The 22,075-nt window shown below is 35.6% G+C and overlaps 1 protein-coding gene across 1 annotated transcript in view; it reads left to right on the top strand.

Annotated features, from left to right (window-relative positions):
• FREM2 (FRAS1 related extracellular matrix 2) overlaps positions 1-22,075 on the top strand; it is a 287,618-nt gene that overhangs the window by 226,569 nt on the left and 38,974 nt on the right. Inside the window, exons 7-12 of the mRNA XM_081128339.1 lie at positions 3,064-3,213; positions 4,922-5,131; positions 13,672-13,869; positions 14,630-14,794; positions 15,360-15,542; positions 21,122-21,252. Of these exons, the coding sequence (XP_080984465.1) occupies positions 3,064-3,213; positions 4,922-5,131; positions 13,672-13,869; positions 14,630-14,794; positions 15,360-15,542; positions 21,122-21,252 (1,037 nt within the window). The remainder of the gene's footprint in view (positions 1-3,063; positions 3,214-4,921; positions 5,132-13,671; positions 13,870-14,629; positions 14,795-15,359; positions 15,543-21,121; positions 21,253-22,075) is intronic.

Below are 22,075 nucleotides of genomic sequence, written 5' to 3'. Positions count from 1 at the left end.
ACACACTTTGAAACAGCCTTTCCTATGGTCAGCACCCTGAGCATAAGAAGCCAGTCACAGCTGCCATTAGAAGCTTTGTTTCACCAGGAAGGCGCTGTCCCCTTCTTGCAGGCACACAGCTCCCTTGTATCCCTTTGTCTTCTGTGCGGGGCATTTCTTCCCCTCTACTCTGCTCTAGGTTTGAGATCCCCACTCTTGGATACTGGTCTGCACTCCCAAGGGAAGGGTACTTTGCAGCCTCTAAGCCTCTGGGCTTGGAGCCCAGCACAGGCTTCAGAAGGGACTCCCCCTTTTATGACCCCCCCCTTCAGACTCTATGATGTTTCTGCAGTCCTCCCTACTTGAACTATATCCTCTCAAGTATGTTTCTCCGGTTTTTCCAAGCTGGTTATGTACTATTTTCAGAGTAAATCGAGTCCTTGGCTGGGACCAGGGGTGACCTGCTTCTTCTCACAGTGTCGCCACCTTCCCTTTACTCTAGCCATTTCTTTTTATTTATGGCATAAGAAACTAAGTGGTTAACAAAATTATTTTTCTTATAAAAATGATTGAATTGTGTTTTAATCTCATAATAGTTAACCATTTTATGCTTTAATTGAAATGCTTGCAATTGATTAATAGGCCAATTTCCCAGTCGTCATGAATGGATCACAGAAGGGAAGAGAAATGATATAAATAACTTAAGTATACTGATAATTAAAAATGCATTTTAAGGAAATATCTTTCTAATGCTTTCTATTATCTGCTGAAGTGAAATTGAGAGGTATTTAAGGTTAAAACCCTTTTTTCATTCCCCCTCTTTCTGCTGGAGGTAACAATGTACTAATTAATTGACAATATAATGTTATTTTTTGCATGATTCACATAATTCCTATTACTTAGTGCATTGTTACATGTGCCATCCCCCCTCTCTCCTTTCCCTATCTCTTGTTGAGACAGACACATGCACACACACACACACACACATGCATACAAAGCATATGTGTCAGTCAGATAATGAATGTTCTATGTATGGTAACTATTATTACCCTTTATTAAGCTATAACATAAAAACACTTGATCTGTAGTTGGCAAAATGAGTCTGAACACACACATGCAGAATTCAATTTTGTCTCTGCTGTGTAGCCCAACTTGGTGTTTAACTGATGGTTTTCACTACATAATTTTATTCTGTTCCACTTCTAGTATGTATCTGTGAGGAGTAGAGAGATGAGGAGATGGGAGGTATCATTATTAGATAGAAGGTGCCCCCTAACTGCATTTCACAGCTCTCTCTCATAACTCAGAAATCTAATTTGTATAATGGTGTAGTTTGCCACGAATGTGAAGAAACAGAGAGGTCATGGGTTGAGTACAGATAATTATAATCTGTAATAATTATAAATTTCCTTTAAAAGACATACAGATGTGCCTCCTTTAGCCATCTGGTCACAACAAGAATTTTCAGAGCCCTGTCTTCACCTTTGCCCCTTACTTAGGAGTGAGAAATGTAAGGAATTTATTGGCTTGTGCTTAAGGTCTACTTTGACTGAAGTTCATAAGATAACACCTTAATCTGTACACATACACTCACATGTTCTAGCACCATCCAAGTTCAAAGAATGAAGGATGAGGAGGTGAAGTATGCTACAGGCAAATGTATCACCCTGTGAACCAAATATGCAATCAAAATTTCCAAGTTTGGTCTTGTATTATTCAAGAGTTTAAGGGAGTTATATGCTTTTTCTCCTGCCCCTCATATGAAAAAACAAAGAAAACACAATTTCCCAATTTTAATAAAGGTAATTTAAGGCAGAAAAGTAAAGAATTCTTACTCAACTTGAACAGTGTACAAAATGTATTTCCTTTTATTGTGGGCCTTGATTATAGGGTTTTGTTTGATTTTATGTTTTGTAATTCAATGAGATGATCTAAAACATGATAGCCATCTCTTTAATAGCTTTATGTTTTAAGGAACATTGATGTGAGTTACATGACCTTTTAAACTCAATCCTTTTGAGTCTTGTAAAACCAGACACAGATGGTAAAATGTCTCAAGTAAAAGAGTTATTCATCACATTGTGTATACACTCAATTTATCTTTCTTAATGGTTACTTATAAATTAAGCTCCCAATGGGTAAAGTTTATGCTATTTTTGTAACTTCCTATGAGACTATAAATATTTTAAAGTAAGTTTTTTCAAGTGAGCACACAAATTATCTCTCAGTTTTTTTTATTAGTTAGCTGACGTCTTTACCTCTGATTTCTGGCAGCTGTCTTATAACGTAAACTGTTGATCACCAGTGGAATTAGACAGAAAAGTATTATATAGACAAATTCATCACCAAAACTGGAGAAAAATGCAATCTCCAAAGAATGTGTTTTACTTAAATGACCTAAGTCAGTTAATTTTATTCATGTTTAAGACAAATGTAAAACATTTGGTGTAAGATTATTTCTCTACTGGAACCTCAGTGATATAAGACACCCCCAAAATCCTACAGGTAGCCTACAATTATGTCCTGGTCTCCTTAAAATATCCTAGCCTGTTAATCATATAGTATACTCAGTCTAGTCACACCAATAGGTGCTAGTTCTGGAGTAGTTATAACAGATCCAAATACACTGGATTAAGGCCAAATGTAATGGAATAGAAGATGTCATAATGTAAATAGTCTCCAGAGTAAAGACTTGATAAGAGATGGTAAAATGAACATTAGGGCCAAACTCAAAAAACTTTATCCTTATGTGTTTTGTTTCATTTTGGTGCTATTTTACCAGCTAAACTTCCAAGAAGCTCATTGAGAAGCCATATATATAGGGGACAAAGTAACTCATGTCTCAAGATGAGACTGTTTCATTAGGCACTTTACCATAAGTATTTTTGCTTTTCAACAGAAGTATTTTGACCTGAAATCTACATAAATCTACAGATTAGAGATGTTATCTTACTAAAAGGGAAACATATAATGATATTAAAAAGTCAATATGATGAAGTTAACTCTTCTTTGGAATTACGTCAGTAGAATTTGATGTAAAAAAATAAAAATAACAGAAATGGTTTTATGTTTTGTACTTAACAGAACCCATCTTCTACTTTGGTGATGTTGAGTATTCTGTGGATGAGAGTGCCGGCTATGTGGAAGTGCAGGTATGGAGAACAGGCACTGACCTGTCCATGTCTTCTAGTGTCACCTTGAGATCTCAGAAAACAAACCCTCCATCTGCCAATGGTGAGCAGTTTTCTATAATAACTCTTGATTTTTCTACAGTTTTTAACTTACCATGACACAAAATACTTTAAAGTTAAAATACTGTACTCCTATTAAAGTAGTCTGATAGAATGGATTTTTTTCTTAAATTATTACTATATGGTAGGTAAGTCAAACCTCTATTTACTACTGTGAGAAAATACAGTTAAGGGGCATGAATGAGAAACAAATTAAAAACACATTAATCAAAGACCAAAGTTTAATGCCTATATTTGCATGAATTTGTTCTTTACACTTGGCAAATCTAACATTGTTGAGTATTATGACATCATATGCACAAGAATAATCATGCTGGCCACCTTCACAAAAATCTAATGACATTTAAGTATCATGCAAGTATGCATCTGCAGTGTGGCTTCTGCTTCAGTTTAAACAAATGTCCTTATATATACTTCAGGTTCAAAAGGCTTTCCCCACTTTATTATTTAAGCTACCCTAGCTAGCACATGCCTGATTTTTATTCTGGAATCTACATATCCAAAAAGTTGATCATAGAGTTTAGGGCAAGTACAAGATTAGAAAGTTCTCCCTTTTTTTTCCTCCTAAATTACCATCAATACAAATTCTCTCTTTTACTCACATGCACACATGTAGATCATACATATATTGCACATTCATCACACAAAGCAAGCAGAGGCCATACCATTACAAAAGGCACCCTTAAGTTTTAACTTTTTTAATGTAGTACTTTTCATATAATCATTGTTTAATAAACATTTGTTTAGCCCAATTCATTATTTTATAAGAGAAAATTCAAATAAAAGAAATACAGAGATGAGAATAAAGGTAAAGAAGCAGAGGAATAAATACAAGAAGAACCACAATAGCTTCAGACACAAAGATTTTAAAAAACAAAATACAAACATACACATTCAAATATAGTTGCATATTCAGAGGTAGATACAAAGTGAGAGTCAGAAGTTATGAAAATAGAAAAGCAATGACATTTAACTATCGACCCCCACGCTTAGTCTTTATAGATGTAATGCCTAAAGATTAAAATAAAGTTTTGTTTTTAACTACATTGGACATAAATGAAGATGTCCACACTAGGTATATTCCCAATGGTCTGAAAAATAATAACCCAAAGACCATAGACCAAATATGTCTTTGCGAATAATAGATTGCTCTCCTTAACTAGGGTGAATATGGGTGGAGAGTGTGGGACAAAAGCTTATATCTGAAATGTATTGCTTTGACCAGCAGGCAACCACACACCTAAATAAGATGTTCTCCAGTCATTCACAAAAAATGTTAATTCACTTAACTAATGTTAACAAAATTTAAATGAATAAATTTATTTCATATATAATTGATAATAATCATGTTTGATTAATATACTCATTTTAGACCTCATTTTTATTAGCTCCATTTTAGAATTCCAAAATAAAGATTGAGAAACTATAACACATGAAGGAAAAATAACTAAAGTTTAAATAACACATTAGACATAGATCTAACAAAATTCAGAACCTGATATTTGATTTACCATCACAATAGCCAATGTAGATACTAATCCTTTGTATTTCATTAAATAAACTTTTCTGTAATGTTATGCTAGTCTATATTTTTTAAAACAATTGTAAATATACTTACATGATTTGCTTATCATAATTTTGTTTAAATTTAGTCCATCTCCAACTGAATAATTCTTTTGTTACTATCATAGCTGGAACAGATTATGTGGGAATTAGTCGTAATTTAGATTTTGCACCTGGAGTCAACATGCAGACTGTTCCAGTTATCATCCTGGATGATCTTGGACAACCAGTGCTGGAGGGAATTGAGAAACTTGAACTGGTGCTTCGTATGCCTATGAATGCTGCCATTGGAAAGCCCAGCAAAACCACCGTGTCCATAAATGACTCTGTCTCAGATTGTGAGTGTTTATTAATTTATAATAAGTAAAATGATAAGTTAGAGTTTATATAAATATAAAATTTAAAAATGAACTAAAGTTTATATACCTGTATTTTGCTATAGCTGCCATACAACGTACTATAGGCTCAGAAATATCTTGTGTCACAATTCTTGTGGCTAGGAGTCCAAGATCAAGGTGTGGACAGGGTTGATTTCTCCAGAGGGCTATGAGGGAAATATCTGTTCCAGGCCCCTTTCCTTGACTTGTAGATGGCCATCTTCTGCCTATGTGCCTTCACATCATCTTCTGTGTGTGTCTCTGTGTCAAAATTTCCCCTTGTTAGGGTCCAGCCAGAGCGGCTTGTATGATCGGTGTTTCTCTCTAACATCAATGTCTCTTTCTCTCTCTCCCTTCTTCCTCTCTCTAAGCATGTCCTCAGGTGAGGATATAAAAAAAAAAAAAATTTCCCCTTTTCAGAAGGATACAAGTTATATTGAATAGGGTCCACCCTAATGACTTCACTTTTACTTGAGTACCTCTGTAAAGACTTTATTTCCATATAAAGTCAGGTTCTCAAGTACTAGAGGTTAGGACTTCAAACAATGAATTTGGGGGGAACACAGTTCAACACATAATAATACCCTAGCTGGCTATGTCTTACTTTTTTATAGAAATTATTAGGATAAAATTAGATTGTCACCAAAAAACAAAAATTTAGTCTTCCTCTCAAATTAAAAAGAAATGTGATATTGTCATCAATATCTTTCTTCCATTAAATTGTTCATTTTGTAAATTTATTTTATCGTTGAGAGTATAACAGATGTCCCTCATTTCCCCCTCTTTACCTCCCTCCACCCACCTCCCACCCCACCCCAGGCCCTCATCTGTTTATTGTTTGTGTCCATGGGCTATGCATACTTGCTTATAAGTTCTTTAGTTATAATATCTTGATTCTGTTTCAGGAATTACATCATCACAGACTTTTGTCTGAGATAACAAAGTAGGTAAACACTGTGCTAATCTCTTCCCACAACCACATAATAATTACAACTAGGTGTCATAAAATGACAACAACAGGACCTGACTGAGGGTAAGAAGGTGAGTGTGTGATTTTGGGGTAATCTTTCAGTGAGGAAGCTCCCTGGGGCTTTAGGAGCTCTTAGCAGAAGAGCTACAGGCTGTCGCACCACTGTTCAGATGGGCGCTTCTCTCTGATTGAGAGTGGAGAGTGCACCATTTTGGAGGATCCTCAGGGCCCTCATCCTGAGGAGACTGCAGAGAGCAGCCCTGACTCAGTGCCCAAGGCCAGAGATTGGTATGGGGCCCTGTGAGTGAAGATGCAGCACTACCCAGGCTAGCCTGACTCCATGACCCAGTGTACCTTAACTAGTGCTCCTGGACAAATGTACCACGTCATTGATATGGAGCATACAGACTGCCTTCCTACCTCACTGACTTCTTGATGTAGCCCAAACTGGGACCAGCCTGCCTGCCTACCTGGCCTACAGCTTTGACATAGTACACCTGGCCCTGTCATCATGACCCAATGCCTCCCACACACACAGGCCTGCAATCAGGACTTGGCTTCCTGACCCAGTGCCCCAATATTACCAAGCAGGAGGCCCTGTTCATGCCCTGCAGCTTTGACCTGGTACCTCCAAACAACCAGCCCACTAAAATGGGGAGACAAATAAACAACACCCAAATGAAAGAAAAATCACCAGAAAAATAATTAAATGACATGGAGGCAAGCAATTTATCAGATATAGAGTTCAAAGTAATGGTTAAAAGGATGCTCAAACAACATAGTGAAAATTTAAAGCAACTTAATGAAAACTTCATAAGCTTGAATAAGAATCAATTGGAAATGAAGAATGACATGGCTGAAATAAAGAATACACTGGAAGGAATCAACAGTAGGTTAGAAGAATTTAAGGACCAAATTAGTGAAGTAGAAGACAAGGTAGAAAAAAATACCCAATCAGAGCAGCAATTAGAGAGAAAAATTACAAGCAGGAAGACAGTTTAAGGGAGCTTTGGGATAACATGAAATGTAACAACATCCACATCATAATGGTGCCAGAAGGAGGAAAATACAATCAAGGATTAGACAACGTGTTTGAAGAAATAATGACAGAAAACTTCCTTAACTTGCCAAAGGAAAAAGTCAGGAACACAGAGAGTCCCAATCAAGATGAACCCCAAAAGACCCACACCTAGAGAAATCATAAGCAAAATGGCAAACATTAAAAATGAAGAAAGAATCTTAAAAGCAGCAAGAGACAGAGAGAAAGTTACCTACAAGGGAGCTCCCATTAGACTGTGAATTGATTTCTCAATAGAAACACTTCAGGCCAGAATGGAGTGGCATGAAGTGATCAAAGTAATGAAAAATAAGGGACTGAATCCAAGACTACTCTATCCAGCAAGGCTATCATTCAAAATTGAAGGTGAAATAAAGAGCTTCATAAACAAAAAAAGGCTAGAAGAGTTTATTACCAGCAAACCAGCACAATAAGAAATGCTAAAAGGGCTGGTGTAAGGAGAAGAAGAAATATAGAGAAAGAGGAACACAGGCATAAAGAAATAGCAGTAAATAAGTACCTATCGATAATAACCTTAATTGTAAATGGACTAAATGCCCCAATGAAAAGACATAGAGTAGCTGAATGGATAAGAAAACATGACCCATATATATGCTGTCTACAAGAGACCCACCTCAGAACAAAGGACTCACACAGGATGAGAGTGAAGGGGTGGAAAAAAATTTCTATGCAAGTGGAAATGAAACAAAAGCTGGGATAACAATACTCATATCTAACAAAATAGACTTCAAAATAATGGACATAACAAAAGACAATGAGGTCACTACATAATACTAAAGGGGTCAATTCAACAAGAGGATACAACCCTGGTAAACATATATACACCCAATAGAGGAGAACCCAAATATAAAAAAAATCTTCAAGAGGACTTACAGGGAGAGATTGGTAGCAATACAATTATAGTAGGGGACTTTAACATCCCACTGACATCAATGGATAGATCTTTTAGACAAAAAGTCAACAAGGACACAGTTATCCTAAATGACACACTATATCGGATGGAACTAATGGACATTTACAGAACATTTTATCCCAAAGCTACAGAATATACATTCTTTTCAAGTGCACACTGGACGTTCTCAAAGATAGACCACATGTTAGGACACAAAACAAGGCTCTACAAGTTCAAGAAGACTGAAATCATATCAAGCATCTTCTCGGATCACAATAGCATGAAATTAGAAATCAACTACAATAAAAACACTAAAAAACATTCAAATACATGAAGGCTAAATAGCATGTTATTAAACAATGAATGAGTTATCAAAGAGATCAAGGAAGAAATCAAAAATTTCCTGGAAAGAAGTGAAAATAAACACATAACAACCCCAAATCTATGGGACACAATGAAAGCAGTTCTGAGAGGGAAGTTCATTGCACTACAAGCCTACCTCAAAAAAACAAGAAAAACTTCTAGTAAGCTATCTAAACCTACAACTTAAAGACTTAGAAAGAGAACAAGAAGGAAAGCACAGAGTAAGGAGAAGGGAGGAAATAATAAAGATCAGAGTGGAAAGAAATGACATAGAGACCTAAAAAACATACAAAAGATCAATGAAACTAAGACCTGGTTCTTTGAAAATATAAACAAGATGAATGAATCTTCACCCAGACTGACCAAGAAACAGAGAGAGAGGACCCAAATAAACAAAATCAGGAATGAAAGAGCTGAAGTAACAACTGACCCAAAAGAAATACAAAGGATTGTAAGAAGATACTATGAACAACTATATGCCAACAAGCTAGATATCTAGATGAAATGGATAAATTCCGAGAAAAATACAATCTTCCAAAACTCAATCAGGAAGAGTCAGAAAACCTGAATAGGCCAATAACTACTGATGAAGTTGAAGCAGTAATCAAAAAAATTCCCAGCACTCAAAAGTCCTTGGCCAGATGGATTCACAGTGGAGTTTTAACAAGCATTCAAAGAACTAACACCTATCCTCCTCAAACTATTCCAAGAAATCCAAGAGAGAAAAAAACTTCCAAGCTCCTTTTACAAGGCCAGCATTAGCCTAATTCCAAAACCAGATAAAGACACTACAAAGAAAGAGAATTACAGGCCAATATCCCTGATGAACAGAGATGCTAAAATCCTCAACAGAATATTAGCAAATCAGATCCAGCACTATATATTATATAGATCATACACCATCACCAAGTGGGATTTATCCAGGGATGCAAGGCTGGTATAATATTTGCAAGTCTATAAATGTGATACATCACATAAACAAATTGAAAGACAAAAATCACATATCATATCAATAGATGCAGAAATAACATTCTACAAAATCCAACCCCCATTTTTGATAAAAACTCTCAGCAAAGTGTGAATAGAGGGATCATACTTCAACATAATAGAGGCCACATATGACAAACTTACAGGCAACATCATACTCAATGGGCAAAAACTGAACCATTTACCCTAAGAACAGGAACAAGACAGGGATGTCCACTTTTACCACTCTTATTCAACATAGTACTGGAAGTCCTAGCCATAGCTATCAGACAAGAAACCATAAAAGGCATTCAAATTGGAAAAGAGGTAGTAAAACTGTTTTTATTCACATATGACCTGATATTGTACATAGAAAACCCTAAAGACTCCATCACAAAACTACTAGATTTAATAAATGAATTTGGCAATGTAGCAGGATACAAAATTAGCACCCAGAAATCTATGGCATTTTTACAAAACAATAGTGATCTCACAGAAATAGAAACTAAAAAATCAATCCCATTTACCATTTAACAAAAAAATTAAGATACTTAGGAGTAAACCTAACCAAGGAGGTAAAAGACCTGTACTCCAAAAACTAGAGAACATTGGAAAAAGAGATAGAGAAAGATATAAACAAGTGGAAGAGTATACCGTGTTCATGGGTTGGAAGAAATAACATCATTAAAATGTCCATACTACCCAAAGCAATCTATAAATTCAATGCAATCTTTATTAAAATCCAACAGCATATTTCACAGATCTAGAACAAAAACTTCAAAAATTTATATGGATCCCAAAAAGACCGCGAATAGCCACAGCGATCTTGAGAAAGAATAACAAAGTTGGAAGGATCACAATACCACATATGAAGTAATACTACAAAGCCAATGTAAACAAAATAGCCTGATACTGGCACAAGAACAGACATATAGACCAGTGGAATAGAACAGAGAACCCAGAAATCAACCCAAGCCTTTAAGCTCAATTAATATTTGACAAAGGAGGCAAGAATATAAAATGGAGTAAAGACAGTCTCTTCAATAAATGGTGTTGGGAAAATTGGACAGGTACATGCAAAAAATGAAGCTAGATGACCAGTTCACACCATACAGAATAAACTCAAAATAGATAAAAAACTTGAAACCTTAAAAATCCTAGAAGAAAACTTAGGCAGTAAAGTCTCAGACATCTCTTGTAGCATTATATTTGCTGATACAACTCCTACAGCGAAGGAAACAAAGGAGAAAATAAACAAATGGAACTACATCAAAATAAAAAGTGTCTGCACAGCAAAAGAAACTATCAACAAAATGAAAAGGGAGCCCACGGTAAGGGAGAACATATTTGTCAATGATACATTTGATAAGCGATTAATTTCCAAAATTATAAGGAACTCATACAACTTAACAAAAGGAAAAACAATCCAATTTAAAAATGGGCAAAGGACCTAAATAGACACTTCTCTAAAGAGGACATACAGATGGCAAAGAGACATATGAAAAAAAGCTCAACGTCACTAGTCATCAGAGAGATGCAAATTAAAACAAAAAATGAGATATCACTTCACACCTGTCAGAATGGCTACTATCAATAAATCATCAAATGACAAGTGCTAGAGAGGATGTGACAAAAAGAGAACCCTAGTACACTGCTGGTGGGAATGCAGACTGGTGTAGCCACTATGGAAAACAGTATGGAGGTTCTTCAAAAAATTGAAAATGGAGCTTCCTTTTGACCCAGTTATGCCACTTCTAGGAATATATTCTAAGAAGCCTGAAACATCAGTTAGAAAGAATATATGGACTTCTATGTTCATAGCAGCAGTATTTACAATAGCTAAGATCTGGAAACAGCCCAAGTGCTTGTCAGTAAATAAATGGATAAAAAAGCTGTGGTACATTTACTCCATAGAATACTATGCAGCTATCAAAAGAAGGATCTCTTACTCTTTGGGACAGCATGGATGGACCTGGAGAGGTTTATGCTAAGTGAAATAATCCCATCAGAGAAAGACAAGTATCACATGATCTCACTCATATGTGGAATCTAATGAACAAAATAAACTGATCAACAAAACTGATACAGAAACATAGAACCATGGAACAGTCTGATGAAGCTCAGAGGGAAGGAGGGGGTGGGTGAGTGGGTGAGGAGAGATTAATCAAAGAATTTATATTCATATATGCATAACCCATAAACACAGAAAATAGTATGGAGAAGGCTTGGGGGTATGGGGGCTGATACCAGGTGGAGGGGATGAATGGGGGGGGGAAGGGGGACATCTGTAATACTTTCAATAATAAAGATAATTTTTTAAAAAAATTACAACTAAATTATAGAGCAGTCCTTCAGAACCACCTGAAAACTAGTTGATCAGAACTATTATAACTAAGAATATAAAGAAGGAGCTATGTTGTTCTTGTAGTAAGGGCAGAGATGTGAGACAGGCTACTCCCACAACCATGTGTATCATTTAAAATTAGGTAGGATATCTCGGTTGCTGAGGTCCCCCCTGAGGAGTGAGGGGACCCAGTCCCACACTAGGCTCCCCAGCCCAGAGCACCAGTGCCAGGAAAATGGTCTCCACAATATCTGGCTGTGAAAATCAGCTGGAATTCTGTCCAGCTGAAACAGAAGGCTTTTGTAAACTAAGGCAGCCTTTAAAGGACCAGAGCACAAGTGCACTCACTCAGAATCACCCTAAACTCCAGTGAAGGGACAGCAGCTTGAAAAGCTCCAGGGATATATGGGGAGGAAATGAATTGCCTGGTTTTGGAGCAAGTGCTAGACAGGCAGTTCTCTCCAGGATTGAAGTTCTGGATGTTGTTTCTTTGTTGAGCCCACGCCCCACACAGCCTGCAGGTGCAGACAGAAGAGGTAACAGGCCCCTTGTTCTTTTGTTGAGACTTCTATTCACAAACCAGCAGCTAGGTGTCAAATTTTATTCTCCATTAATCTGGTTAATATTGTTTACCCCACACTGATGATTCCCTGAGAACTCACCCCACCCAACTCATGCTCTGGAACTTAACTTCTTTCAGCAGTTATTCCACACAAATGGTCAGCCTTGAGCATTTTTAATATCTCTCAAAGATCCAAAAATCCCCAAGAAGCAGCATCTGGCTTAGCCCTTACTAAGCGGACCCAAGTCCAGCACTAGTGGCAGCCAGCCTCGTCTTACCACCTAACCACTCCAGGTGCCCCCAAGCCCAGCACAGGCAGAAACTGATCACAGATCACTTTGTAGCTCCTCCCAGGCGGTCCCAAGCAAAGCACAGACAGTGGCTTACCTTGGCCTGCACCAGAGCTTTTCCAAAGAGGGACAACATACCTGGTGGCTGGCTTCAGATCACACCAGAGCACCACCCAATTAGCTCCACAAATGATACACCCAAAGTGGGAATAGAAGGATCATACCTCAACATAATAAGGGGCACATGACAAACACACAGCTAAAATTATACTCAATGGGAAAAAACTAAAATCATTTTCCTTAAGATCAGGAATAAGATAGGGATGTCCTTTCTCACCCTTATTCAACTTAGTACTGGAAGTCCTAGCCACAGCAATCAGACAAAAAGAAGTAATAGGCTTCTAAAAGCCTTCAGACAGCCCTGAAATTTTTCTAATGAGATGCCAAATACATTGTTCTGAGACAAGTAGCAATTAGACACATGGCATGGCTCTTGAACATATCATCACAAGGGAATTCTGAATAATCTTCTACCATAATTATCTTGACATTTCTTTGAGTAGTCTAACCTATTGTCAATGAGACCTATATTTAATTGACATAGTGTAGCTGTCATCTAAATATTTCATATATGCATAAAATTATACTCATTGTCAACTTTTCCAACATGATCTGGGTAAACTATGCTTGTAATACTGTGCACAATATTTAGTGGTATTCATATCAAGAAATTCTGAGAAGCTCGTGATTAAGCAACACATACAGATACAAGTATCTTAAAGTATCTAGTTTTATTTACTTTTTAGCATTTCATTCATCTCCCTACTCCACCAATTAGCAGAACAAATTTCAAAGATAAGGAAATCAAAATGTTTAAAATTTATTCATTTTCTCAAGTCCAGAACACTGGGAAGTGACTGGGTTCCAATTCCTCTCACAACTGTTGCTCTATCTTTTCCACTAAACCTTTTTTTCTGAAGTCACTTTTAAGGAAATTTCTGTTCACTTTGATACATATGTATTTTTGTTTCTGCAGTGCCTAAGATGCAATTCAAAGAACGAGTATATACTGTCAATGAAAATGACAGGAAGATAGTTGCAATGATCCAGAGGAGTGGAGATCTCCAGTACAAGTCCTCAGTGAGATGCTACACACGGCAGGGGTCTGCACAAGTGATGATGGACTTTGAAGAACGCCCAAACACTGATATCTCCATCATTGCGTTCCTCCCAGGTAAGTTTAAGCTTGAAATTTTTATTTGCAACTTTAGTGGCCAAGTTTTGTGAGTAATATATATCAGGAGCATATAAGTTCTTGATTTCAACAAGCTTATGACATAATTTCATGTGCACTAAATGACAGTAAGGTGAGGTAGACTGTAACAGGTTGTGCGAATGTCCTTTTTTGTTTCTGTATCAACTTATTGATTAGTTTTCAATAATTTGTTATATTGTTTATTTAAAACTTATTTAGTGGTAGGAGCATATGTATAGATTTCACAATGCTAGGAGATACGTAATGTTCAAACGACAGAAATAAAAAGAATTGATGTCAGGTTTTTAATATGTATCCAGAGCTTTAAAATATCTGATCATTTTGAGCTAATAACTTTTATAGAAACTAGTACTGTGGTCAAATTAACAATGACCAACCTGCAAGGCTGCTAAATTTGCTCTTTGATTATAATGCTAGAAATTCATAAACATAATTGGCATTTTCTCTTTTTTCCTTGTTTTCTAGGATGGGTGACAGGACTTAAAGACAGATGTCCCCTATTAAAAGTAGTCATCTGTCATTGCAGTGAATGAACGTTTAGTCCTTCATTCAACAAATATTTATTGAAGGCTTATTACATGCCAGACATTATTATTTGCACTGTTGATAAAGCAAGGAAAAGGCAATATCCTTGCCCTAGCGGTGCTTATATTATAATTGCAGATGTATCTTTTTTGGCCTACAGTTTGTGATTGACCTGCTGTCATTATTGTTCTAGGCGAGGCTGAAAAGCCTTGTATCCTTGAGCTGATAGATGATGGACTCTATGAAGAAGTAGAGGAGCTCCGCCTGGTTCTTGGCACTCCACAAAGCACCTCTCCCTTTGGGGCTGCAGTTGGTGAACAAAATGAAACTCTGATAAGGATCCAAGATGACGCTGATAGTAAGAAGTCATTTCTTGTTCTCAGCTTTCAATTGGGAACTGAAATCCATCTACGTTAAAGTTTTAGGTAGCTTAGAAAACAAACCCCTCTTTTTGAGTAGGCTTTTAAAGTAAATGAGAAATAGGAAAAAGACTAAGTAAAATAAAGAATGAAATAACCATTAAAACTGAAAGTTGACGTTGAATAATATGATTTATATCTAAATACTGAAGCCCAAACATTCATACTTCCCTCTTTCCCTGACACACCCTTGGGTGCAGATAGTACTGGGCCAACAATTTTGTCCCTCCCCTCCCACTCTCAGTGGCCTGCTCCCATAAAAATTTGGCTCATAGAGGCTGCACAGAGTATATACTCTCTGGGGATTGCTAATTCCTAAAGAAGGGGCTGGGCTACCCAAGCTCAGTTGTTCGTAGCACACTCACCAATCATACTGGGTGAGGAAACAGAGAGAAGTCAGGAGTGTAATAGTAATTAAGTTCCTCCCACATGGGAAGAAACATTAGAAATAGAGAAAAAATATCCCTTTTACAATTTAATTTGTCCTGTTTTCCACAATTTTAGAGACTATTATTAAATTTGGAGAAACCAAATTTAGCATAAGTGAACCTAAAGAACCAGGACAGTCGGTGGTTATAAAGATTCCAGTGATTCGCCAAGGAGATACTTCAAAGGTTTCCATCGTCAGGGTCCACACCAAGGATGGCTCAGCCACCTCTGGAGAAGACTACCACCCTGTGTCAGAAGGTAAGGGAGGTCCCAGGGCCTGTCTCCAGAGGAATCGTACTCAAGTGACCTTGAGAAAAATAAGAGAAATTTGTAATTGAAATTAAAATATACATATTCCTGTAAATTAATCTCTTTCAGATAAACAAAAACAATGGAATTTATTTCCAAGATTTTCCCTTTTGACTTAAATGGTATATGTGTTAAGACAGGAGAATTTTGAGTAGACATGCTAGATGACTTTCTGTTTTGAGTCTACTTTCACTTTGACAGGTTTTACCTTCACTATGGTAATCAGATATTAAATAATAACTATTCTGGGGTATTTTATTGCATTGAAAATGAATGATAGCAGAGATAGCAGCCTATTTTAATTTAAGGAACACCCACAATCTAGAACTCCAAGATAGAAAATTTTGTGGTTATGGAAGGCAAAAAAAGACTGGTGAGATACCAACTACAAAGACCATGAAGTCTCTGGGCCTTAAGGACCCATTATGGATGGATGCTGTTCATCCGACTCTCTCCTTCAAATTTATGGACCATTTTACCATTTACTTTTATAAATGATTAAGAAAAATTATTCAGTACACACTCACACGTTTTCCTCTTTTTCTCTCAGAATTGTTTGCTGACAAAATAGGTATAAATTGATGTCCCAAATTTATGAATTATTTGGAGTTCTCCTTATCCACTTGGTTTCTAGTTTCCTATCTCTCATTACAAATAACCATTAGTTCCTGATTATCATAGAGCTTCAGGCATTCATCTTTATCTCCTAACTTGCAAACACAATTTAGAAAAGGACTGATAATTATTACTGAATTGTAATAAAGTTAATGGTAGAATAGAAAAAAATAGTATTTTCTACAGAGGAGCTAGTACTTTCTTTGCATACAATTTGGGGCAAAAGTAGGTTTATAGTTGTTCATATGGAAAATAATACAATAATTAATAAATAATAATACAAGAATGAACTCTGTATTTCACATACTCACAACTATTAACCTACTTTTGCCCCACCTTATATATTGTAAAAGTTTCATAAACTACTATAGAGCTTCAAAGTTATCCTCAAATTATTCTCTATGTAAAGAATGGCAACATATTTGAAATAAACCAGGCACCACCAAAAATGAGAGAAAAACACTGCTTAGCTACTAAATTATAAAATCTAAAATAAGTCTTTTATTTACTTTTAATCCTCACCCAAGAACTTGCTTAGTCAGAGGAAGGGAGAGAGAGAAACATCAATCATTTACGTACAATGCCCTGACCAGAAATCGAACCAGCAGCCTTGTGGTGCATAGGACAATGCTCAACCAACTGAGCCAGTCAGGTGGGGCTAAAATAAGCCTTTTAATAAGCAGGTTTTATATGAAGGAAAGACCTTCTAAATATGCACAACATGACCTTCAGAAATAAATGTTTTTCTTAGAAATAAAACAATTCTTTTTTCCTGAAACAGAAACAAAATTGTAACAATGCAGCCCTGGCTGGTTTGGCTCAGTTGGTTGGAGCAGCGTCCTGTAAACTGAAAGGTCATGGGTTTGACTCCTGGTCAGGGCACATACCAGGTTTCAGGTTCAATCTCTGGTCAGGGTGTGTATGGGAGGCAACTAACCAATGTTTCCCTCTCTCTCCTTCTCCCTCCTCTCTTTAAAAAAAAAAAATTATATATATATAATATCTATTCCAGTAAACTGACAAAGTCAGAAAAATGTTAAATAACATTAAAACAGCTTTTTTTTTTTTTTTTAGTCCTCACTCATGGATGTTTTTATTGATTTAAAAAAGAGGAAGGGAGAGAGCAAAACATTGAAGTGAGAGAGAAACATCGATTGGGTTGCCTCCTGTACATGCTCTGACCAAATATCAAACCCACAACCTAGGTATGTGCCCTGAATGGAAATCAAATCCACAAGCTTTTTGGTGTACGGGACAATGCTCCAACCAACTGAACCACCCAGCTGGGGGCCAGCCTGTGTCTTTTTTATCCCATAAATGTCAGAATGCTGTTTATAATGTTTATAAAAAATTTAAGTAATATTTTCTGATCCATCCACATTGTCACAAATGGCAAGATTTCATTCTTTTTATTGATTTGTAACATTCCATTGTATATATGTATCCCATCTTCTTTATTCATTCATCTATTGATGGATATCTAGGTTGCTTTCATATCTTGGCTATGGCAAATTATTCTACAGTGAACATAGTGGGGTATATATCTTATCGAATTGGTGTTCTTTAGATAAATACCCAGAAGTGAAATTGCTGTGTTGTATGGTATATCTATTTTTAGTTTTTTGTTTTCTTAGGGGGTGTAATTTGCAACAATATGGATGGGTCTAGAGGGTGTTATGCTAAGTGAAATAAGCCAGACAGAGAAAGGCATATACCATATAATTTCACTTACATATGGAATCTGAAAACAACAAAATAAAAACAGACTCATAGAAACAAAGACCAGAGAGATGACCAGAAGGGAGGGGTTGGGGAGGTAAGTGAAAAAGGGAAGGGGAATATACTCAATAATACTGTGATAAGTTTACACAATGACAGACAATTACTAGAATTAGTGGGGTAATCACATTGTAAGTATAAAAATGTCTAATTTGTACACCTGAAGCTAATACAACCAATATAAGATTGTATACCAACTATACTTAGGTAAAAAATAAATTTAAATTTATAATTTAAATAAAAATAAAGAGAATCAAAGCATACCAAAAAAGGTAATGTTTTCTGAAATACTATACTCAATTTCTCCTTTTATGTTATAAATTTAAGTCAGTCATTTCAAATAAACAGAAAAACTTAAATACAGAATTAAAGTTGAAATGCTTTGTGCTTAAAAATGTGTAAAGTAACAGATAAAGACCAAAATGATTGAGAAAACTATCAGCTAGCACGTGTACTGTAAGAAAACAATAATTTAAACATTTAAAATAAACACTTAAGTTTTTAACTTCTTAGAAATTGAGTTTGTACAATTCAGAGGGTTACAAAACTTGAATGCTTATAGGGCTAAGACAAACTATGGAATGGGTGAAGCAAGGAAAGTGTTTGTGTGGTGGGGGTGGGAATGGAGTGATGGAAATGTTATTGAGCCAGAAAAATCTATTCCCTGCTGAGGAGAAAAAAAAAAAAAAAAAAAAAAGCTTGTGCTATTATAGCCAGCTGGCTCTTGCAGGCTGAAAAGTTCAAAAGAACTCAAAAATCTATACTTTCCTATGAAATCCATAGATTTTTAAGTGTTAGAAACTATTTCTTTTAAATATGTTTTTATTGATTTTTAGAAAGAGAGGAAGGGACAGAGAGAGAGAGAGACAGAAACATCCATGAGAGAAAAGCATCACATCGATTGGCTGCCCCCTGCACAACCCCTACCAGGGATCAAGCCCAAAACCCAAGCATGTGCCCTCACCTGGAATGGAACCAGTGACCTCTTGGTGCCTGTGGTGATGTTCAATCCATTGAGCCACACTGGCCAGGCTAGAAACTCATTTTTTTAATGCAGTGTCAAACTAAACAAATTGATGGGCCAGAAATGATCAGCTATTTTCATCCTTGGGAATAAGAACCATGAACTCTCTCAGGGTATGTGAAATCGAAGACAGAACATGCTAAGGCTAAAGTGTAAAATGGCTGCATCTAGAAACAAACTAATTTTAAAGATCAATCTTGCTTACTAATTCAATTTTTAAAAACTTTTTTATAATTGACAATTAAAAAGTAGAAGTTGGAAAAAAAAATACATTGGAGACATTTTCTTCTGCCACATTTTAACAGTCTTATAATTTTGAATTATAATGATGGAACTGCGTTTAGATCAGAAAGCAGCATCTGTTATCTTCTTTAATTGGAATGATTATGCATTATCTTCTTTATTTTATTTTATTTTCTGTTCCAATTTCTCAAAAGGTACAGTAAAACCACAAAATAGTTTATCCAGGTAAAGTCTACTGTTTCACAGTAGAGTCAGCTGCTTATTCATGAGTTCAATAAAATCAATTAATTTTTAACATTTTCAGAATTTTAAAATAAATTGTTATTTTCCACAATAAAGAATAAATAAAAAATAAAAATAAATAAAATTAAACAAAAACCAAACCTTTGATTTGGCAGCTTTTAGTGCCTAAAATACTTTAGCCAAGTTATTTTCCTGTTTTACTCCCTTACCTCCTTCAGATCTTTACCCAAATGACACTTTTTCTTAAGGTTTTCCTTGATCTTCCTATTTAAAAACCTACAGCTCTCCTCCAGCATTCCCCATCACCTTTCAGTGTTTATTTTATCTATTATCAATCATAACTAACGTACTCTATGTTTTTATTTATTTATTTATTTATTTATTTATTTATTTATTTATTTATTTGTATATATTTTCCCCTATAGAATGTTAAATTCATAAAGACAGGGATTCTTGTGTGTTTTATTTACTTGCTTTATACTAGAACCAAGGACTGTCCAAGACAAGTAAGTGTTCAATGTTTGTTTAATGAAATAATTTCAGTGAATAAAAATTATTTGGCTACAAAAATCAACATAACAAACGAAAATCATCATATCTCAAAATTTCTGCTCCAGATTTCCTTATTGCTAGTAAGTTAACCACTGTTTCCCAGGTTGTGTCAAAGTCTTGAAGACATTGACTCTTTGCCACTCATTCTCCACTCCCAAATAAGTTCCAATGGAGGTGATAGTATACTATGTGGGGGAAATGTATGCTTGGGAGTCAGAATAACCTGGGTTTAAATTCTTGCTGTTTCAATTAATAGATGTGGGACTCTGGGTATATCACTAAACCTCTCTGATCCTTAATTTTCTCACTGATAAAATGAAACTAATCATAGTACTTATAGCCAGTGTGAGAATTAATTGAGCTGCCTATGTAATCATTTTAGCATCGTATACATAAGTGCTCAATAAACATATTATAAAAAAATGGTTAAAAAGGATTCACAGAGTTGAGTTTAATTTTCAAGACAATAAAGCAATTATTTTTAGTGAGGAAGGACAGGAATGAGAGAAAAAATACCATTAATATTGATCTAAAAAAGTTTTTAAGTTTCTAAGATTAACATCAGCAACAACAAAAAGAAGTCTCTAAGGTATAATTTGATATGTTGATAAAATCTTAATTATATATTCAGCTTTTTTAGATATATACATAACATAAATACTGTTCATATTTGATAATATCTGTGATAGTGTTAATTTACTTATGCCCTGTTGGTTTAGAAATTCTGCAAAATTTGTCTGGTTATGTCCCAGTATTAGAACTGTTGATAACTCAGTATTTTTCCATAACTTAGTATTTTTTTCAAACAGGTTCAACAAATAAATTTAGTAGCTATAATTAAATTTTTCTTCTGGATAGAATGGAATAGAATAGAAAATATTAAAGCGTAATGAATATAGTAAGAATAAGTGATTTTTTAAACTTTTTATTCCATTTCATTCACACACACACATACATATACTGGGCCATATTGTAAAATGTATTTTTCATTGTGAGTCACTGTCAGATAAGCTTAACAAAAACTCATATTCGGATTTGTAAAAAATTTCAATCTGTGATTTTGCACTTGTAGAAATTGAGTTTAAGGAGGGAGAAACCCAGCACATCGTTGAAATTGAAGTAATCTACGATGGGGTTAGAGAGATGAGAGAGGCCTTCACTGTTCACCTAAAACCTGATGAAAATATGATAGCAGAGACACGGGTAAGTAATAAATGCAGCTACAAATTCATAGCCAGCATTTTATCAGGGAAATTGCATATAAGCATCACCTAGTGTACAATAAAGTAATGGGACTCTGTACAAGCCTTATATAAAAGAGATGCACATAATCTTAAATAAATTTTGCTCCTATTAGATCATAACCAAGAAATGTATCTCTTTCTTTGAAAAATCATGTTTGTAGAAACTCAAGGACTAGAGTCACTGAGCCCTACATCTGCCCACTTACCCTTCCCATTTCAGCCAGTAACAACTGAATTTAGGATTAATCTCCAGAGCGAAAGCATCATCTCAGCACAAAGATGAGACTATTAATTCAGTACAACAACTCATTAAAATACACATTTTCCATTAATTTTCTTTGTTTTAGAAACACTGGAGGGGAGGGAGGCAAGAGAGAGAAAGAGAGAGGAAGAGAGAGAAAAAGAGAAAGATCAATGTGAGAGGGACACAGTGATTGGTTGCCTCCTTCACATGCCCAACTGGGATTGAGGTACTGCCCTTGACTGGGAATTGAACTTGGGACCCTTCGGCCAGAGGGCTGATGCTCCAACCACTGAGCCAAACTGGCCAGGGCAAAACACACATTTTAATTCATAAAGTAGTTTGTTAATTTTCAAAATCTTTACTTTTTTAACCTAGCTTTATTAAATTGATGTCTAGATCCTCACTGACCAAAATGCTACGGTTCCAACACTTCTTTCTTCGTTTATTTAATTTATATTGTATCAGCAACCAAATTTTCTTTAAGATGAACATAATTTACACATTTTTTTTAACTTTTAAACCTAAAGTAATTTTTTAA

Source organism: Miniopterus schreibersii, assembly GCF_964146895.1.
Source record: "Miniopterus schreibersii genome assembly, chromosome: 2".
Taxonomy (NCBI): Eukaryota; Metazoa; Chordata; class Mammalia; order Chiroptera; family Miniopteridae; genus Miniopterus; species Miniopterus schreibersii.
This window is presented reverse-complemented; position numbering and strand designations above follow the sequence as displayed.